The sequence below is a fragment of the Oryx dammah genome, unplaced genomic scaffold, assembly GCF_014754425.2.
Source record: "Oryx dammah isolate SB20612 unplaced genomic scaffold, SCBI_Odam_1.1 HiC_scaffold_11, whole genome shotgun sequence".
NCBI classification, from domain to species: Eukaryota; Metazoa; Chordata; class Mammalia; order Artiodactyla; family Bovidae; genus Oryx; species Oryx dammah.
In genome coordinates, this window is record NW_024070195.1 from 8805303 (window position 1) to 8821068 (window position 15766).

The 15766-nt window shown below is 49.7% G+C and overlaps 1 protein-coding gene across 11 annotated transcripts in view; it reads left to right on the forward strand.

The window, feature by feature from the left end:
* Window positions 1-15766, forward strand: part of PHACTR1 (phosphatase and actin regulator 1) — a 515267-nt gene that overhangs the window by 490993 nt on the left and 8508 nt on the right. For all 11 annotated transcript variants that reach the window (XR_005722669.1, XR_005722671.1, XR_005722673.1 and 8 more), the window contains 2 exons: window positions 10455-10510; window positions 15065-15126. Coding sequence is in view for 5 of the 11 variants with exons in the window: in XM_040249267.1 (XP_040105201.1) it covers window positions 10455-10510; window positions 15065-15126 (118 nt within the window). In the remaining 6 variants the exon portion in view is untranslated. The remainder of the gene's footprint in view (window positions 1-10454; window positions 10511-15064; window positions 15127-15766) is intronic.

Genomic DNA, 15766 nt, shown 5'->3' on the forward strand with positions numbered 1-15766 from the left:
GTGTCTTCTTGTTTTCACTGTTGTAGCTGAACTCCAAGCCCCACAGGAGGAGCTGGGGGCTAGTGAGAGGAACACCAATGAAAGTCGACTAGTAGCACAGACTCTTGGGGCGCCGGGCCGGCCTCCCCCATCGCTAGCCTCAGGACAGGTGACAGGGTGGTACCTGAACCGAGCTTCGCGCAGGTATGAAGGGATATGTGGCCGCGGTCCCAGCAGATTTCAGAACTGTGGATGTGTGGGATGTGTGTAAACACAACACTTACTGCATGAAGAAAAGACACCTGTATTCTACTCGCACACACACAGACACACAATGTCAGGAATGTCCGTCTTCTGGAGAGGGTACTGTGGCTCTGGTTGAGAGCCTTCCACCTGCTTCTCCGGGGACGCTGGTCTGGCTGGGAAGGATGGCTGCTATAAAATGATTCACTCAGGGCTCTGAGTGACCGAGTGTTCCTGTCCGCCGTGTATAGGATTCTGCTTCCAGACAAGCTCAGAAAGTACAGCTAGTGTTCTTTAAAGACATGCTGGTCAGGCTGCTGGCCACGGTCAGGCTCTGCTGGGAGGAGGAGATCACGCCTCCCTGAGAGGGAGGGTCTATGTCAGCCGGTTCCCTCAGGATGGACGTGGGAGCCGCTCTTGTGCCCCAGGAGCCGGTTTTGCTGGCACTTCCCGTGACAGACCTACCGTCCTGGGCAAAGCTGCAGGCAGATTCTGTCCAGGCTTCCCCCGTGCCTGCTGGTGTTGAGAAGCTCCCTGCCTGTTGGCTGGTGCCGCTGTGAGCTTGTGATTTCCCTCCGCTCTCACGCGTCCAGGTGCACGTGAAGCGAGGGAAGCTACATGTGAGGGTGATGTGTGTGTATGCTGAACATCTGATGTGGACAGAATGCAAGGAAATTAAAAAAAAAAAACAGGACATGTGTATGTGTGTGTGTAACACACACGAGAGTGAGAGAGAAGACAGGCCTGCTGTCCCCGGAGGATGCTATGCTATGTGCTATGAACTCATGGTCTGTTTTTGGGAACATTCTGGATGGGATATAGTCTCTTCTTACAAGCGATCTATCTCCCAATCCACTGTGTAGATCAGGCCAAGAAATGAATAAAGGCGTTGATATTCATTTCCTGTATGGTCAAGGTCAAGCCTGTTGAAGCAACCATATCACATTCCGTTTTTGCATTCTCTTTCCTCTTTGCCTTTCCCATTTGGTAGATCCATTCCTAGAAAAATAAACCCATTCCTTGATTAGAACTTGGGCTTCCCAAGTGGTGCAGTGGTAAAGAACCCACCTGCCAGTTCAGGAGACAGGAGACCTGGGTTCGATCCCTGGGTCAGGAAGATCCCCTGGAGTAGGACATGGCAGCCTATGCCAGTATTGTTGCCTGGGAAATCCCATGGACAGAGAGAGGAGCCTGGTGGGCTACAGCCCACGGGGTTGCACAGAGCTGAACACAGCTGAGCGACTGAACATGCATACATATGATTAGAACTCCGTCTTTTCTGATTCTCTCTGAATTAGCAAATAGATTTTCCAAAAGTGCAAAAAGGCAAATCCAAAGTGGTTAGACATTTCTGAAATCTACCATGCTGCTGGGAGAAAAAAGACAGGGTATATATATATATATTTTTTTATATAAATAGATATATGAGATACATTTAAAAAGATAGGTAGATGTGGAAGTTGTATGTATTTTGTGAAATATTATCGAGCCTTAGGAAAGCACTTATAATTTAATAAGAATACCTACATTCTTTACCAGCCTTTAATTCAACAGCTATTGGTTTAAAATGAAGCTATACATTAAAATTGTAGCATCACAGACCAGGAAACAGTGTGGAAATGAGACTTTGAACAAAGGGGGAATTACAGAAGACTTGGCAGAATCAGGTGACCGAAATCCCCTCCACTTGAATGTTTGAGATTCCCTGGGGAGTTTTTGTGTTTCCATCTCCAGGTTTCTGAATAGCATGAAATCTCATCTGAACTAGAGTTTTGATTTTTTTTTCCAGCTATAGGAGCTCAGAAGGGGCCCCGAGAGGCAGCTGTAAGAAAATAGCTGTGGTCCTGGAGAAGGAAGAGAGAGGAGGTCAGGGGTGCTTGCCACCTGCCTCTCAGCTTCTGTGTCAGCCAGGCCCTTCAGCCTCCCCTTCCTGGGAGGTGCTGATGGCCCCCAGATGCCGGTAGGCCTTTGGGGGGAACAGGAGAAGAGTGTGAGCTGCACAGACCCCTGTGGGTCCTGGAGTCACTCAGGTGTCTCATCAGAGCAGGCATGAGCCGAGGGGTCCTGGGCTGACCTCCAGCTTCGCATCCGTCACCTCGCTTTGAAGAGTAACCAGGCGTTGTATATGTTGTATATTGAGGCCCACCAAAGCAGAGCATTGGGGGATTCCGGACCCTTGGTATTTTGTGAATGAATGAGTGGATGAAGAAGTCTTTATTCTTATGTCTGTCTTGTCTAGCGCAGGACCCTTCTGAGTGGGGGCTTCTGTGCCCCTTCGAGGTTATGCTCTCATGACGCAGTCCAGCTAGTGAGTGGGACACGTGGTCCCGCCTCCCAAAGCTTCAGCCCTGGGCTGCAGAGGACAAGATGGGCATAAATGGAAGAATCACAAGGACCAGGATATAGTAGGAGATGCAAGACTATTGTCACACGCCGTGGAAGCACCTTAACCAAAAGGCTGGTGAACAGAGGAAGCGACATTTGAGGTTTAAGCTGCAATCTTGGGGATTACTGCCAGTTAGCCAGACAAAGAGGAAGAGAAAGAATGTTCAAACATAAGGAAAGGCATGCAAATCTGCAAATCCAGGAAGAGGTGGTTATGTCTAAAGGACAGGATGGGGGAGATTCTCCGCAAGTGGCAAGATCACAATTTTATGGGACGTTGCATGTTCTGAGTCCTTCCTTCAGACTCCAGGAAGGTGTGCATAGCTTTCACGCAGGGAGTGGGGTGATCAAATTTACCCCTCACAAAGACCATTCTCGATAGGCTGGCGGCATGAGATGGATGCTGGTGGCCTGCTTTCCGGAGGGGCCAGTGGTGGGATGGGATGAGAGATGATTTGGAATTGGTGCTTGAGTGGCCACCAAGAGTGAAGTGCAGAGGAGGGGATAGTTCCTAGTTGCCTGGGTAGCTCACTATGGCGGGAGGGGGAATTTTATTGGTGGACAAAATAATTTATCCAGCTGGCAAAACTACCTGCCCAGAACAGGATGACAAATTAATTCTTTGGGGACCTGTTACTTTTGATGGCCTGTAGGAATCTAAAATGGCAATTGAAAAGGTGATCTGGAGCTCAGAAACATGGCTAGGGATGTCGAATCTGGAGTCATTGGCGTGTGGATGCTAACTGAAGTCGTTGAGTGTTGAGGACATCATCCAGGGAGCATGTGTGGGCAGATCTGGGTTTAATAATGACTAAATGAGCACCTATTATGTTCTCGGTCCTCGCCTAGGGACGGGGACGGAGTGACGATCAGGGCCCAGACAGAAATGCCCCAGCCCACGTGGCGCTGACAAGAACTAGAGACAGATTCCGAGAGACAGATTCCGAGGGGACAGGATTCAGAGCTTCTCCCCTGCCCCTGGCCCCACCATGCCTGTCTCCACTTGTCCTGTGTCCCATCTCGGGAAACCCCATCTCTTCCTTCCTGCCTCAGGAAAGGGCCCTGCTTTCTGTCCTTCTCCACAAGCACCTCTGCGCTTTTCTCTTTCCATCCATCTGAAAAGGCAGCTGCCTCCCTCCGCGGCTGAGATGCGGCAAAGAAACCAAAGTCAATTCAGCTTCCACCCCCTCACCCTGCCCCCCGCCCTGACATGCAGATACAGTTTTAGAAATCCAAGCTTTAAAATCAGGGCCCTCAGAACAATAAGCGGTTGTAAAGACTAATGAAAGCTGTGACCTTGCCATTCCAAAGCTTGTGGAAAACTCATTAGCTCTGGGAGGCAGGATGAACCCTTGCTGGCGTCAGACCGGCCAAACCGCCAAGGCCCATGTCACTTCTCTGGGGACGCTGTCATGCTGCTCTGCGCGTATTAAAGCATCTTGCTGCTGTTTGCTGGCAGTCTCCTCCTTCCGAGGCCAGCACCGAATGCCCTTTGTTTGGGGATGCGTGTGTTTAATTCACAGGAAAATGTTAGTTTGTTTGCTCTTCTCTTGTGGTTGGTGATAAAGATGGAATTGTTCAGACTGATAAAAAAACAATAATATCCATTCTTACATTTTGAAGAAAAACAGAAGGCTCATACATGGCAATCAATGGCAAATGACATTTAAATGGGAATCAGTGATTTTTCAAGTGGGTTTCTCTTGTGGCTCAGCTGGTAAAAAATCTGCCTGCAATGTGAGAGACCTGGGTTCGTTCCCTGGGTTGGGAAGATCCCCTGGAGAAGGGAAAGGCTACCCATTCCAGTATTCTGGCCTGGAGAATTCCATGGACTGTATAGTCCCCGGGGTCGCAGAAGAGTCGGACAAGACTGAGTCACTTTCACTTTCACTTTCTTTTGGTGATTTTTCGGCTCACGGTAAGTGGAGATCTCTAAGCTGTGGTCCATGGCAAAGAGGAAATCATCTGAGGTGTGGAAACAATGTTGCTGCTCAGAGATGTTGTATAAACCAGGATCACCTATATAATAGAGCTGATTAAATAGATCACTGAAAAGGACATTAAAGTTTTACTTTTGGGTAATTCATTTTGTATAAAAGTTAAACTCCCCAAGTGGGAGTTTTTCTGTGTCATCTAGCATATGAAGGGTCGTGTCTAGATATCAGGAGGAATTTTAATTTAATGTAGGTCTAAAATTAGATAAAATTACTTGAATCTACTGTCAAGGTGAGGATAGTGTAAGAGTTCTAATGCATTCAGAGGGCATCTCTACTTATATTCTTGAAATTAGCTCCTCAGGATTATTCATAAAATTGACCTCTTCATTAGCACAGTAACTGTGCTCAGCTACTAACCAACACTTCTGCACAAGCTTGTCTTAAGAGGAACCCAGCAGATGGGTGCTTTACTTGGTAAAGATGGTGGGCTGCCTGGGGGACTCCCCTAAAATTCCGATGATGAATTCTGAAGCTAGAACTTTATCCCTTTGCTTTGTGAGTTTGGCTCTGTTCAAAGACAAACCCTTCAAGGAAAAGTAATATTTTAAACTATTGTAAGTCATCCTTATTATAGTCCAACTTGAAAGAGTAAGTAAAAGCTGTCAATTGGCAACGCCCTTTTTAATTCTGATACAAAACATACAGACCTCCATACATCACTCTCCTTCCTACATCCTGCTGTCACAGTGAAGAGCTGTCCCTCCTCCATCTGAAAGATAAGGTCTTTTCTGCCCCTAAAACCCCAGCCCTTCCTGCCTTCCCAGAACTCCTGCACTGTCCAGAGAGCCTTCTCCCTCCTTATCTATTTAACTCCTCACTGTCACCACCACTCCCTCTTAACCTGGATTCTTTCCATTAAATACAGGCAGTCTCTAGTCACTAGAAACTATAAACCTCCTCTGAGCCTCCTTCCCCTCCCGCGCTCTGGTCCCTTCAGAGGCGGCTTCGTGGCAGAGTCCCCCGTGCCTCTCGGGTCCATTTCCTCACCCTGTTCTCACCCACTGCAGCCTGGCTTCCGTCCCCACTGCCCCCGAAAGAGCTCTGGGTGAGCTTGCTCATCGCCTCCCTGGTGCTCTGCCCTGAGGGCAGGCTCCTCAGGCCTCGTATGACCTCTCAGCGTGCCAGCCTCTCAGGTTGGCCATGCCCGTCTCCTTCCTCCGCTTCCGTGGTGCCACGTTTCCAGTTTGCATTCTGCCTCTGTGCACTGACCCTCCTCAAACCCCCTGGCAGGTTTGTCTGCCTTCATCTTAGCATTAAGTTATTGGAATTCTGTAAGGCTTCATCCCAGGCCCTCTCCTCTCCTAATGCTATGCTCTCTCCATTCCCCTGGCTTCAGAGAGTATCTGTTTTGCAGACTAGCCAGAAATTTCTGTCCCTGGCCTAACCCTCTCCTCTCCACCGAGCTCAGTAGACCCAGCTGCCTACTGGACACGTCCACTGTGATGTTGTGCAATCATTCTGACTCAGCAGGTCTAAACTCAGATTCGTGGTCCCCTTCCATCCTTCCCCCCGATCCTCAAATGCCCCGGTTTCCTTCCAGTGTTCCCCACCTTCTCAGTGAATGGCATCCATCGAGCCGTGTAAGTTACAGAACTTGAGAGCTATGCAGTATACCCCCTTCTTCCCCAGCGTCCAGAGACGCTGTGTCTCCATGGTCTGTCAACTCGACTCCTAAAGAGCTTGCACGTCCACCTCCATAGCCTAGCCCAAGTGCCCACCATCCAATACCAGGCGTGCAATAACCTCCAGGGCTCCTACCCAGACTGCCTCTTGCATCTCCCAGCCCAGTTTCTGTACAACAGACAGTGTGATATGTTGTAAATCTGAAACGTTCATCCCCTCACCCAGCCAGGCAAGGTACGCAGCTCTCTGTGCCTCGGTTTCCCGCTTTGTACAGTGGAAATGCTGGTAGTGCTATCTCAAGGGGCTGACCTGAGGATTAAACGAATTAGTGTGTGTGCTTCTTAGAGCATGCCTGTGCATGTTAGGCGTTAAGTCAGCATTAGCTTATTCAGTTACTCCTGTTGTTTGCAGAGAGAGAAACATAGAGTTGAATGGGTCCATTACCTGGTCCAGGTGGCTTCAGGGCAGAGCCCGTAGTAGAACCCTGGTCCCCTAACTCCTGAGCTGTTTAGCGCTTTGTCATTAAGCCACAATATCATTCTCCTACCAAATCTCATTTTCAAAGTCAAAACAACTAACTATAGCACATGCCCTTTGGGAGGAGTTAGCTGCATTTTATAGCTGTGATTAGCCTGGATATTATTCTCAGACCCTTTCAAGAGAAATGAAACATAAATAGAGGGCCTCATGTGAAATCATGTGTATTTAACGATAAGGCTGCCTAGTTAATAGCAGAATTTTCTCTGGTTAGAGTTCAGTCACTCATTGTTTCATCCCCTCCAAACATGATGCGTAAGAAAAACAAAAGCAGAAAGGCCAGCAAAGAACCAGGCAAGGCATCTGCTCGTGGGATCCATGGGCTGCTTAGCACAAGCCAGTGAGCGAACCTTCTGCAGACACTTCAGGGCATAAGATTCTAAAACACTGACCCCCACTTTTGAATCTGGAAGGGCTTCTTCAAAACATACTATCCCCCAAACCCTAGCTTCCTGTGAAACCTTGGTTTTCCAAAATGGTCCCACAAAGGTGGCTGTGCATCCCTACAAAAGGAACTAGTATTTGGAAGAAAAATAAACGGAAAAGTGAGGGAGAGACTCTAGGAAGCTCATTCTAAGTGGAGTCAGGAGTTACATCCCAGACCTATGACACTGACGTGCTCACTTGTGTAATCTCAGCTTCCCCCTTGCAGGTGGAGAATACTGTGTTAGAAAGGACGGGAAGACTGTTGAGTCCAAATTTAGAGCCTAGAGAATTGTCAATTTCCAGATACCCAGCTGGCCCTTATCAATGCAGATAAATAATACCTTCATGGGATGTTTTAGAAAATGAAGAATAGATGCGAAAATGTTCTTATAAACTTGAGAACACTTTGGGATTAACCATTTCCAGCCATCTCCAAGGTGCTCCCAAGCGCCTTGAAGACAGATAGCCTATCAAAACTGCTTTCTCTGTCACTGAGGCCCACTCCCTGTGTGCAGCCTATATGGCAACGATATTGGAGCATCATAGAGTCAGCTGTCAGCACTGGGTTTAAAACAGTTATACTTGGCAACTCCATGGACTTTATTTTGAATCTAGTGTCTCTCAGTATCCATGATGTAAGTGAAAATGTTAGTCACTCAGTCATGTCTGACTCTTTGCGACTCCCTGGAGCGTAGCCCGCCAGGCTCCTCTGTCCCTGGAATTCTCCAGGCAAGAATACTGGAGTGGGTTGCCATGCCCTTCTCCAGGGGTTCTTCCCCACCTAGGGATCGAACCTAGGGCCGCTACATTGCAGGTGGGTTCTTTACTGCCTGAGCCTCCAGGGAAGCCCCCGTGATGTAAACATCTTGCCGGCTCTAGACGCCGGTTGCTGATGTTTCGGGAAGGACTATGACCTCTGCTGCTAGAACAGCGCTGTTGTCTACCCCCTTAGTTCTCCTGGAAGGACTCGGGGGCCCCTGAGACTCCTTCCACAGTGTTCTCACCTCACACATACCTGATCCCGATGAGGAAAGTGGAAAACTGAATAATTAATTGAAGGATTGTTAAATAGCTTCCAAGAGTCTCAAAAATACCAACATATCTGTGATGCTGAAGCCCATTGTGTGATCTTTCCTGGAACTTCATCTGAACATGTAGTCCTCCTCTTTCTTTCTTTCTTTTTAATGTAAGTTTCAGGCATACGGCATTATAATTCAACGTCTGTATATACTGCAGAGCGATCACCACCACAAGTCGAGTGACCACCTCTCACAGTACAATTGACCCCCTTCACCCATTCTGCCCACCCCCAGTCCCCTTCCCCCTAGTAACCATTATTCTGATGTCTGTATCTGTTTGGTTTTCTTTTTATTGTGTGTGTTCATTTGTTTGGGAGTCTTTTAGATTCCACGTAGGAGTGAAGTCACAGTGTTTGCCTGTGTGTGACTTATTTCACTTAGAATACTACCTTCGTGATGTCATGAATGGCGAGGTCTCATACTTTTTAAGGTTGGATAATATTCCACTGTGTATGGGCCACACCTTCTTCATCCAGTCGTCCATCAGTGGACGCTGAGGTTGTCTCCATATCTTCAGTTCAGTTCAATCGCTCAGTCGTGTCCGACTCTTTGCGACCCCATGAATCGCAGCACGCCAGGCCTCCCTGTCCATCACCAACTCCCAGAGTTCACTCAGACTCGCATCTATCAAGTCGGTGATGCCATCCAACCATCTCATCCTCTGTCGTCCCCTTCTCCTCCTGACCCCAATCCCTCCCAGCATCAAAGTCCTTTCCAATGAGTCAACTCTTCACACGAGGTGCTTTAGCATCATTCCTTCCAAAGAAATCCCAGGGCTGATCTCCTTCAGAATGGTCTGGTTGGATCTCCTTGCAGTCCAAGGGACTCTCAAGAGTCTTCTCCAACACCACTTAGCTACTGTAAATAACAAGGCAGTGAGCGGAGGGGCACAGATTATCTTTTTGAGTTAGTGTTTTCGTGTTCTTCAGACAAAGACCCATGAGTGGGCTAGCTGGGTCGTATGGTAGTTCCATTCTTAGCTTTCTGAGGACTCTCCATACTGTTCTGCACAATAGCTGCCCCGGTTTACATTCCCACCAACAGGGTGCCACCGTCCCTTTCCTCCACGTGGTTACCAACATTTGCTCTATGTGCTCTCTTTGGTGATAGCCATTCGGACATGTGTGAGGTGATAGCTCCTTGTGGTTCTCATCTGCCTTTCCCTGGTAATCACTGATGTTGAGCATCTTTTCATGTACCTGCTGACCATCCATGTGTCTTCTTGGAAAAATGTTCGGCTCCTCTGCTCCTTTTTTAATCAAGTTGTCTGGTCTTTTTGATTGTTGATGTGTGTTAGATCTTTATATATTTTGGATTTTAACCCCCGATCAGGTATGTGATCTGCAATTGTCTTCTCCCACTCAGTAGGTTGCCTTTGTGTTCTGATGATGATGTCCTTGGCTGTGCAGAAGCTTTTCTAGGATGAGGTAGTCCTGCTTGTTTTTGCTTTTGTGTCCCTTGCCTCTGGAGTCAGATCCACTAACGCGTCTCTGAGAACATGTGGTGTCTGCTCTTGGGTGTCCTTCCCAGTCCTGCATGGTACCCGCCTGCTGCCCGCCCCCGCCCCCTGCTGTGGCATCATAGCCAGTTCACATCCCAGCTGTGATGCTTCGCTTGCTATGGCTAAATTACATGCGGGCACCAAGCGTCACCCCTGTTCCTCTTCATTTGTCATCCCGTGTCTAATGAGGCTCTGGTGGCGATGGGTGGGGATCAGAAGAGCAGCTATTGTTCTCTGCAGACAGACTTGCTTTCTCCCGACTCCCCGGGGCCATGGGCCTCTTTGTATTTTGAGTCTGCACAGACGTGGCAAGAGGCAAGCTCTAGCCTCAGGGTCAGGGGAGAAAGGCAGAGGCCATGATCTCAAAGTTAGGAGGCCCCAGAGAAAGAATGAGACTTCTGTGATGAGAGTTCACGGGCCTGGAGGCCGGGGGAGCAGGGCAGGGGAGGGGCCGCCAGAGGGAGGAGGGTCAGCTCCACGTGACATCACACCGAGTGGCTTTCCTGGGCTTGAAATTGAGGAACTGAGGAGCCGTTGGTGGTGAGCGTCAGTCTCTGAGAGCGCAGGATGGAACAGGCACCCCAGCCTCTGACTCTGCCTCCTGCATCTGCGACAGCCGGGAAGATTAATGACCCAGGGAGGCTATGACATGGTCCAAAAACTTTTCCTGGATTTTTTCCGCAGGCGACTGAGCCAGAGGCCGACTGCGGAGGAACTGGAGCAGAGGAACATTTTGAAACGTAAGTGACAGAGCCTGTGGCAAACGCTGAGGTTTCATGATCGCTTTGGTGATGGTATATCACAGCAAGCCGCTGGGCTTCTCCCGTGTGTGTGTGGAAAGGATCGAGACCCTCTCTGGTGCTGCAGGCTTCACCCCTGTGTGTTAGGCCCCCCGAGACAGCCTCCCCACAGAGAAAGCAACTTCGAATCCACTTGGTTCATGACGCGCTCAGGGTCTCCAAGAAAAAACCTGCCCTTGAGTGGGCTGCAGAGTCAGAGAAGCTGGAAAGTTCGAGCAAGATAACTTCTTGTTAAATGAAAGCTGGGGTTGCCTTTAAAGCCAAATTGGCTTAAAAACTGCAAATACGATACTGATGGCTAAAATAGGGCAGAGAGCCATTTGAAAACTAGAACCAGAGGATATGACTTTCTGCTGCAGCTGGCTGCTGCTGATAAAATCCCCCCTCCCTCTGAGCAGTCAGTTGAAAGTCTAAGAAAGCATTTTCCAGTGGAAATCCTTTCTGGCCTCCTCTTGGGCCTCCCATAGCCAGCTGCTGGAGTAGCTGCTGAAGCTCTCTTTCCAGAAAGTCTCGCTGTCACTCTTATCTGTGGACAGAAAAAAATGAACGAGCCTCTTGTTTGGTTTAGGACACAGAGATAATTTGAGTATGTAGAGAAAATCCATGTGGTGCTTAAAATATTTGTTTTAAAAATGCTAAAAGGAACCATCTCACGGACACCAACCAGCATTCCTCAGTTTAGTGGGGGGAGATATTCAATAGTTGAAAAATAAAACCCCTCTGCTTCATTGCAGGATACTGTCATCAACACTGCCCTCTAGATGGTCAACAGATGTTTTTAGTTTAATTCAGACCCTTTCTCCCCACACACCCATCCCTTTCTCTCTCCAGAAAAGAGAAATATATGCTATGCAGTTTTACAAAGCACACACACACACACACACGTCATGTGAGGCCTCGGCATGAGTGACTGGGTATTTCCACCACAACCAAACAAAAATGTTCTTGATTTTCCTTTTCTTCCTTCCTCATCGTGGTCCTGTGACTTGGTCAGTATCGTGTGGCTGGCTGTTGAATTTCCCCTGGGGAGGCTGTGTTGTTGGGGTGGGGGTGTGGCCCAGAGCATCGCCCCTGCACCCACATCCTGCCCCTTGCTCTCGGCTGTGGCCACTCCCTCACCCCTCCGGGGTGGCACCTTCAGCCCTGACCTTCCTCGGCCTCAGGGCACCTGATCTATCCCCAGATCTCTAGGAGGCTGTGTATGTGATTATGTTCTTCCTAATCCAGGGGTGCCTTTCAGAGTTTCTCCAGGGTTTACTTGGAGCTGAAACAGATTGAGAACTCTTTCAGGTCACTTCCCTGGTTGGGGAAACGTTTGGCTTCTGTGTCTCCCCACTTGAATCCTGACCCGCTAAAAATTGTCCACATCAGAGGGAAGAACAAACAGGTGGCCGTTGATTTCTAAAGGCAGAGATCTGGTGAGCGTGCTTGCTCCTTCCTCTGCCCCGCCACCCGCCTCACACACCTCTGTGGCCGGCCGAAGGACTCTGTGCTCTGGCGGGCTACACTGTACCTTGGTCCCTAACTTGACTCTTACTTGTGAAGAAGCGGAACCCTTCTGGGGACTTGTTCAGGTTTCAGAAGATGCATGCTTCTGTCGGCAGGGACAGAAGTTTTGGAAAGAGAAGGCAGGGAGTCCTCAGCTCACCTGGCTCCCTAGAGGCACCAGCTCCCACGTCTCATCTGCCCAGATTCCCGATAGAGAATGAGCAGGCCCTCGAGTTGCTTTCTTCTCACCCTCCAGAAAGATGCTGGGGTTGTAGAGGTGGTTGCTTGTGTCGTGTAAGCCGGTGGGCTCAGGTTCAGGGGAGCAGAGTGCCCAGCTGCCCCCATGGTTCCCTTTCATTCTCTGGCCTCTTCTGTCATGTCCTGTGTGAATAGCTGCAAATTAAAGGACCATTTGACCAAATTCAAACAGGGTCGTCATTTTGCAGTTTCAAAACTTTTTGGAAAGATTTATTTTTCCTGCTGGTTCTTTGTTTTCTCCCACGTTCTGAAACTTTGTTTTCTGAAATAGATGTGTGTGTATTTTTTTCTCTCTTTTTAAAAATCTATTGTGATTGTAAAACAAAAAATGAAGATACCCTCAAATGGTGTATTCTGAGAATTTTCATCTGGGCTTTCAGTCACGGGAGGCAGCATGTCTCTAAGGTTGCAGGAGGGTGGGCCACCAGCGTGGGCAGCCTGGGGTGGGGGTGGTGCTGGAGCTTTGAGAGCCCCTGCCTGCCCGGCCCTGTGGGTGATACTTGCTCCACCGGGGGCAGCCAATGAGACATCAGGCCCGTCTGAGCACACAATGAGCTGTCTGGTGGTGGCGGCAGTGATGACCTCGAGGGCTTTTCCTGGTCTCCCTTTTTCCACTTGCCTAATGAGGGTGTCTTGGTACCCACTGTCTGAGAATTCATGACCCTGAATTTGTAAATGGCTTTGAACTAAAAGTCTAGATTCCACTGGTGATAGGTTAGGGCCCCCACCCATCAGAGGGACCTCAGGGACACATGTAGGAGATGAGAGGGCAGGGTGCTGACTTTCATGGCCCAGGAGGGGGCCTGTAAGATGAGGAGGCCCCCGAGTGGAGTCCGAGGCAAGTAACCAGTAATGAGGAGGGCTGGCCCCCAAGCAAAATCGGATTGGGAAGAGGCGGTGTGTTTGAGCAAGAGAAAGAGCTGGACCGTGTGTCTAACGTATTAGCTATGGAGTGTGCAGCCCGCCCCTCAGTTCCCTTGGGCCTGTCTGTCAATTTCCAAGCCAAAGAGCAGTAGCCTAGGTGGTCTCTTGGGCCTCTACTGGCTCTAATACACTGTGAGTCTGTCCATTTTAACCCAGGGCCCTTGAGCTGCCTCCTGGGTGCTCACCATCCACTCTAGACCTTTCCGTCTGTCCTTCCCATCTGCAAATGCAGCTGTTGGGGGGACGAGGGGGAGGGACACCCTTCTTCTGGGTCTAACTGGCTGACTCCCAGTTTATCTCGGAGAGATTCGTTCATACAGAGGTGGTAATGGCTGACTAGTTGAATGGGTTTTTAATCCTGAAGAAATTCACATTTTTTCAAAGCAACTCTGGAAGGGGAGGGAGGACCTTTCACTTCAAAGGCAGGCGCTCTTGTGTGGAGTTTGGGCCCGCGGGGACCCCTGGGGACCTCAGCCGAGGGCCAGATGTCGGCATTTCTGGTGCTTCCCAGTCCACAATCCCGATTCTCACAGGCGGTCAGAGTGGCCACACCGTGTCCCTGGGGAGAGGGGCGTGTCTCGCGAGGGCCTGAGTCGTGCTCTGACTCATCCTTGTTCCTCCTGCAGGGAGGCGTTGCCACTCGCGGTGTGAGTTGGCTGAAGGTTGTGGTTGCTGGCAAGGAGGGGCAGGGGGACCCCACTTTTAGGCGCGAGGGGGTCGCACTTTTAAAGGTCTGGGCTCTACTGAGACCACTGACTGACAAATGCGTCCTGATACAATAAGTCAGTAGAGTTATGGAAACATCATTTACGTCAGTGGTTTCAAATGGGCCCTCTTGATGCAGACGGTGCCGAAGTCAAGTCGCCGTGGTGGCCTCTGTCTGAAGACGTCCTCAATTCAGTAGATGAGACACAGGGGCACTGGGCCCAAGCTGACGTTCATGGTTTCCCTCGAGTCAGACAGTACTGGGCTTCGATCCCGGCATCCGTCCCAAGGCCTGGGAGGAAAGTGAGGTACCCACGCCATCCGGCTACTTAGATGTGCCCACATTCTCCGCCCACCACGTCTCTGCTCCTTTCCCCAGGCCCTCTTACCTGCACACACCTAATGCTAAGTCCCCCCCGCCCATATTGCGCCGAGAACATTTAAGCTCTCAAGTCTGCCCTAAGACGCTCCTTAACAGTCGAAATGCAGGCCATTGTACCCCACACTGTGGCCTCCCACATGCTCTGTGGACTTCTTGGAAGAGTCAAAGAATTGATGGAATCAGGGCTTGCGAAAGGTGAGCGTTTTGCAGATCCAGCCTCTGTGTTTGGCGTCAGCTGCGCCTTGTGTTGTTTCTGTGAGGGTCTGGCCTCTGTTCCTTCCAGGCGGGGCACCGGGTGCCCCGGACCACCTCACAATGAGACCCCTTAGGTCACTGTGAGGCCTAAGGCAGAGCTGAGCGAGGCCCAGGTCTTGTCCAGAGAAGGGCGCCTCCCTGCTCCGAGGACGCACCTATCACTGTGAGCAGCACCCGCTGTTTCAGGACCCACCTCCTTGCCATGTGGCCCCACCTCCTGATCCAGCATCTCTGCCTGCAGACTCCGAAGGAACCCCAGGTGACATGAAGAAAGTGAAGTAAGGTTGACCCACTCACCCCTCTATTTGAAACAGTGCAGGCGCTTGGAGAGTGTCCCCAGGAGTAGAAGGGTGGCTGTGGTCCGGACGGGGAACTCTCCTCCTGAGACTGTGAGCTGCTTGGCCTAGAACCTGCAGAGGTTCAGAGGGCACCTCCTTGGGGGACGCTGCAACCAAAACCTAAAGCTTCTTTGTTTCTTTCAGCTCGGAATGAACAAGAGGAACAAGAGGAGAAGAGAGAGATCAAGAGGAGGTTAACTCGAAAGGTGAGAGGGTTCTCTGTGCCAACGGCGCTGGGACAGTGGGCCGCGTGCCCCTCGGTTGAGGCCTTTCCCGCTGCATGGCCTGTTGGAGGTGACATCGGTGGTTCTATTCCTCGGGTGTCGGGACACATGGCTCTCTAGACTCTCCAGGGGCCAGTGGTCACACAGCTTCACAACCCTCAGTCCTGCTGGCTGGTGACATCCTATGTTGCTCCATTTTGTGACAGCAGCCTACCCCTCCAAGCAGCTTGATGGCAGGTGTATTACATTTGCAGTTACAGTAAATATTCTGTGGCTAAAATTCACTGTAATTCCATCTCTCAATTGGAAATTCACTATCAACATCAGTAGTTCAAAATGTATCAGTTATTTGCTATGACCCTGGAAAATGCAAGTTTTCCTTGTCTCCCCTGATAACTGCTCCTGACCTACTACTCAACAACTATTTATTATGCTAAATCCAATTAATTAGGAAAATGTCAAATATACTGATAAACTAATGGAGATGTTTGAAAAGCACTTAGATAAAATTCAGGAAGATAGAATTTTTATATATTTTTCCATAAAAACCCCCAAAATAGATGGCTTGGCAATGCAGTGTAGACCCACGCAGATCTAATTTGGAGTAACCTCTTTGATACAA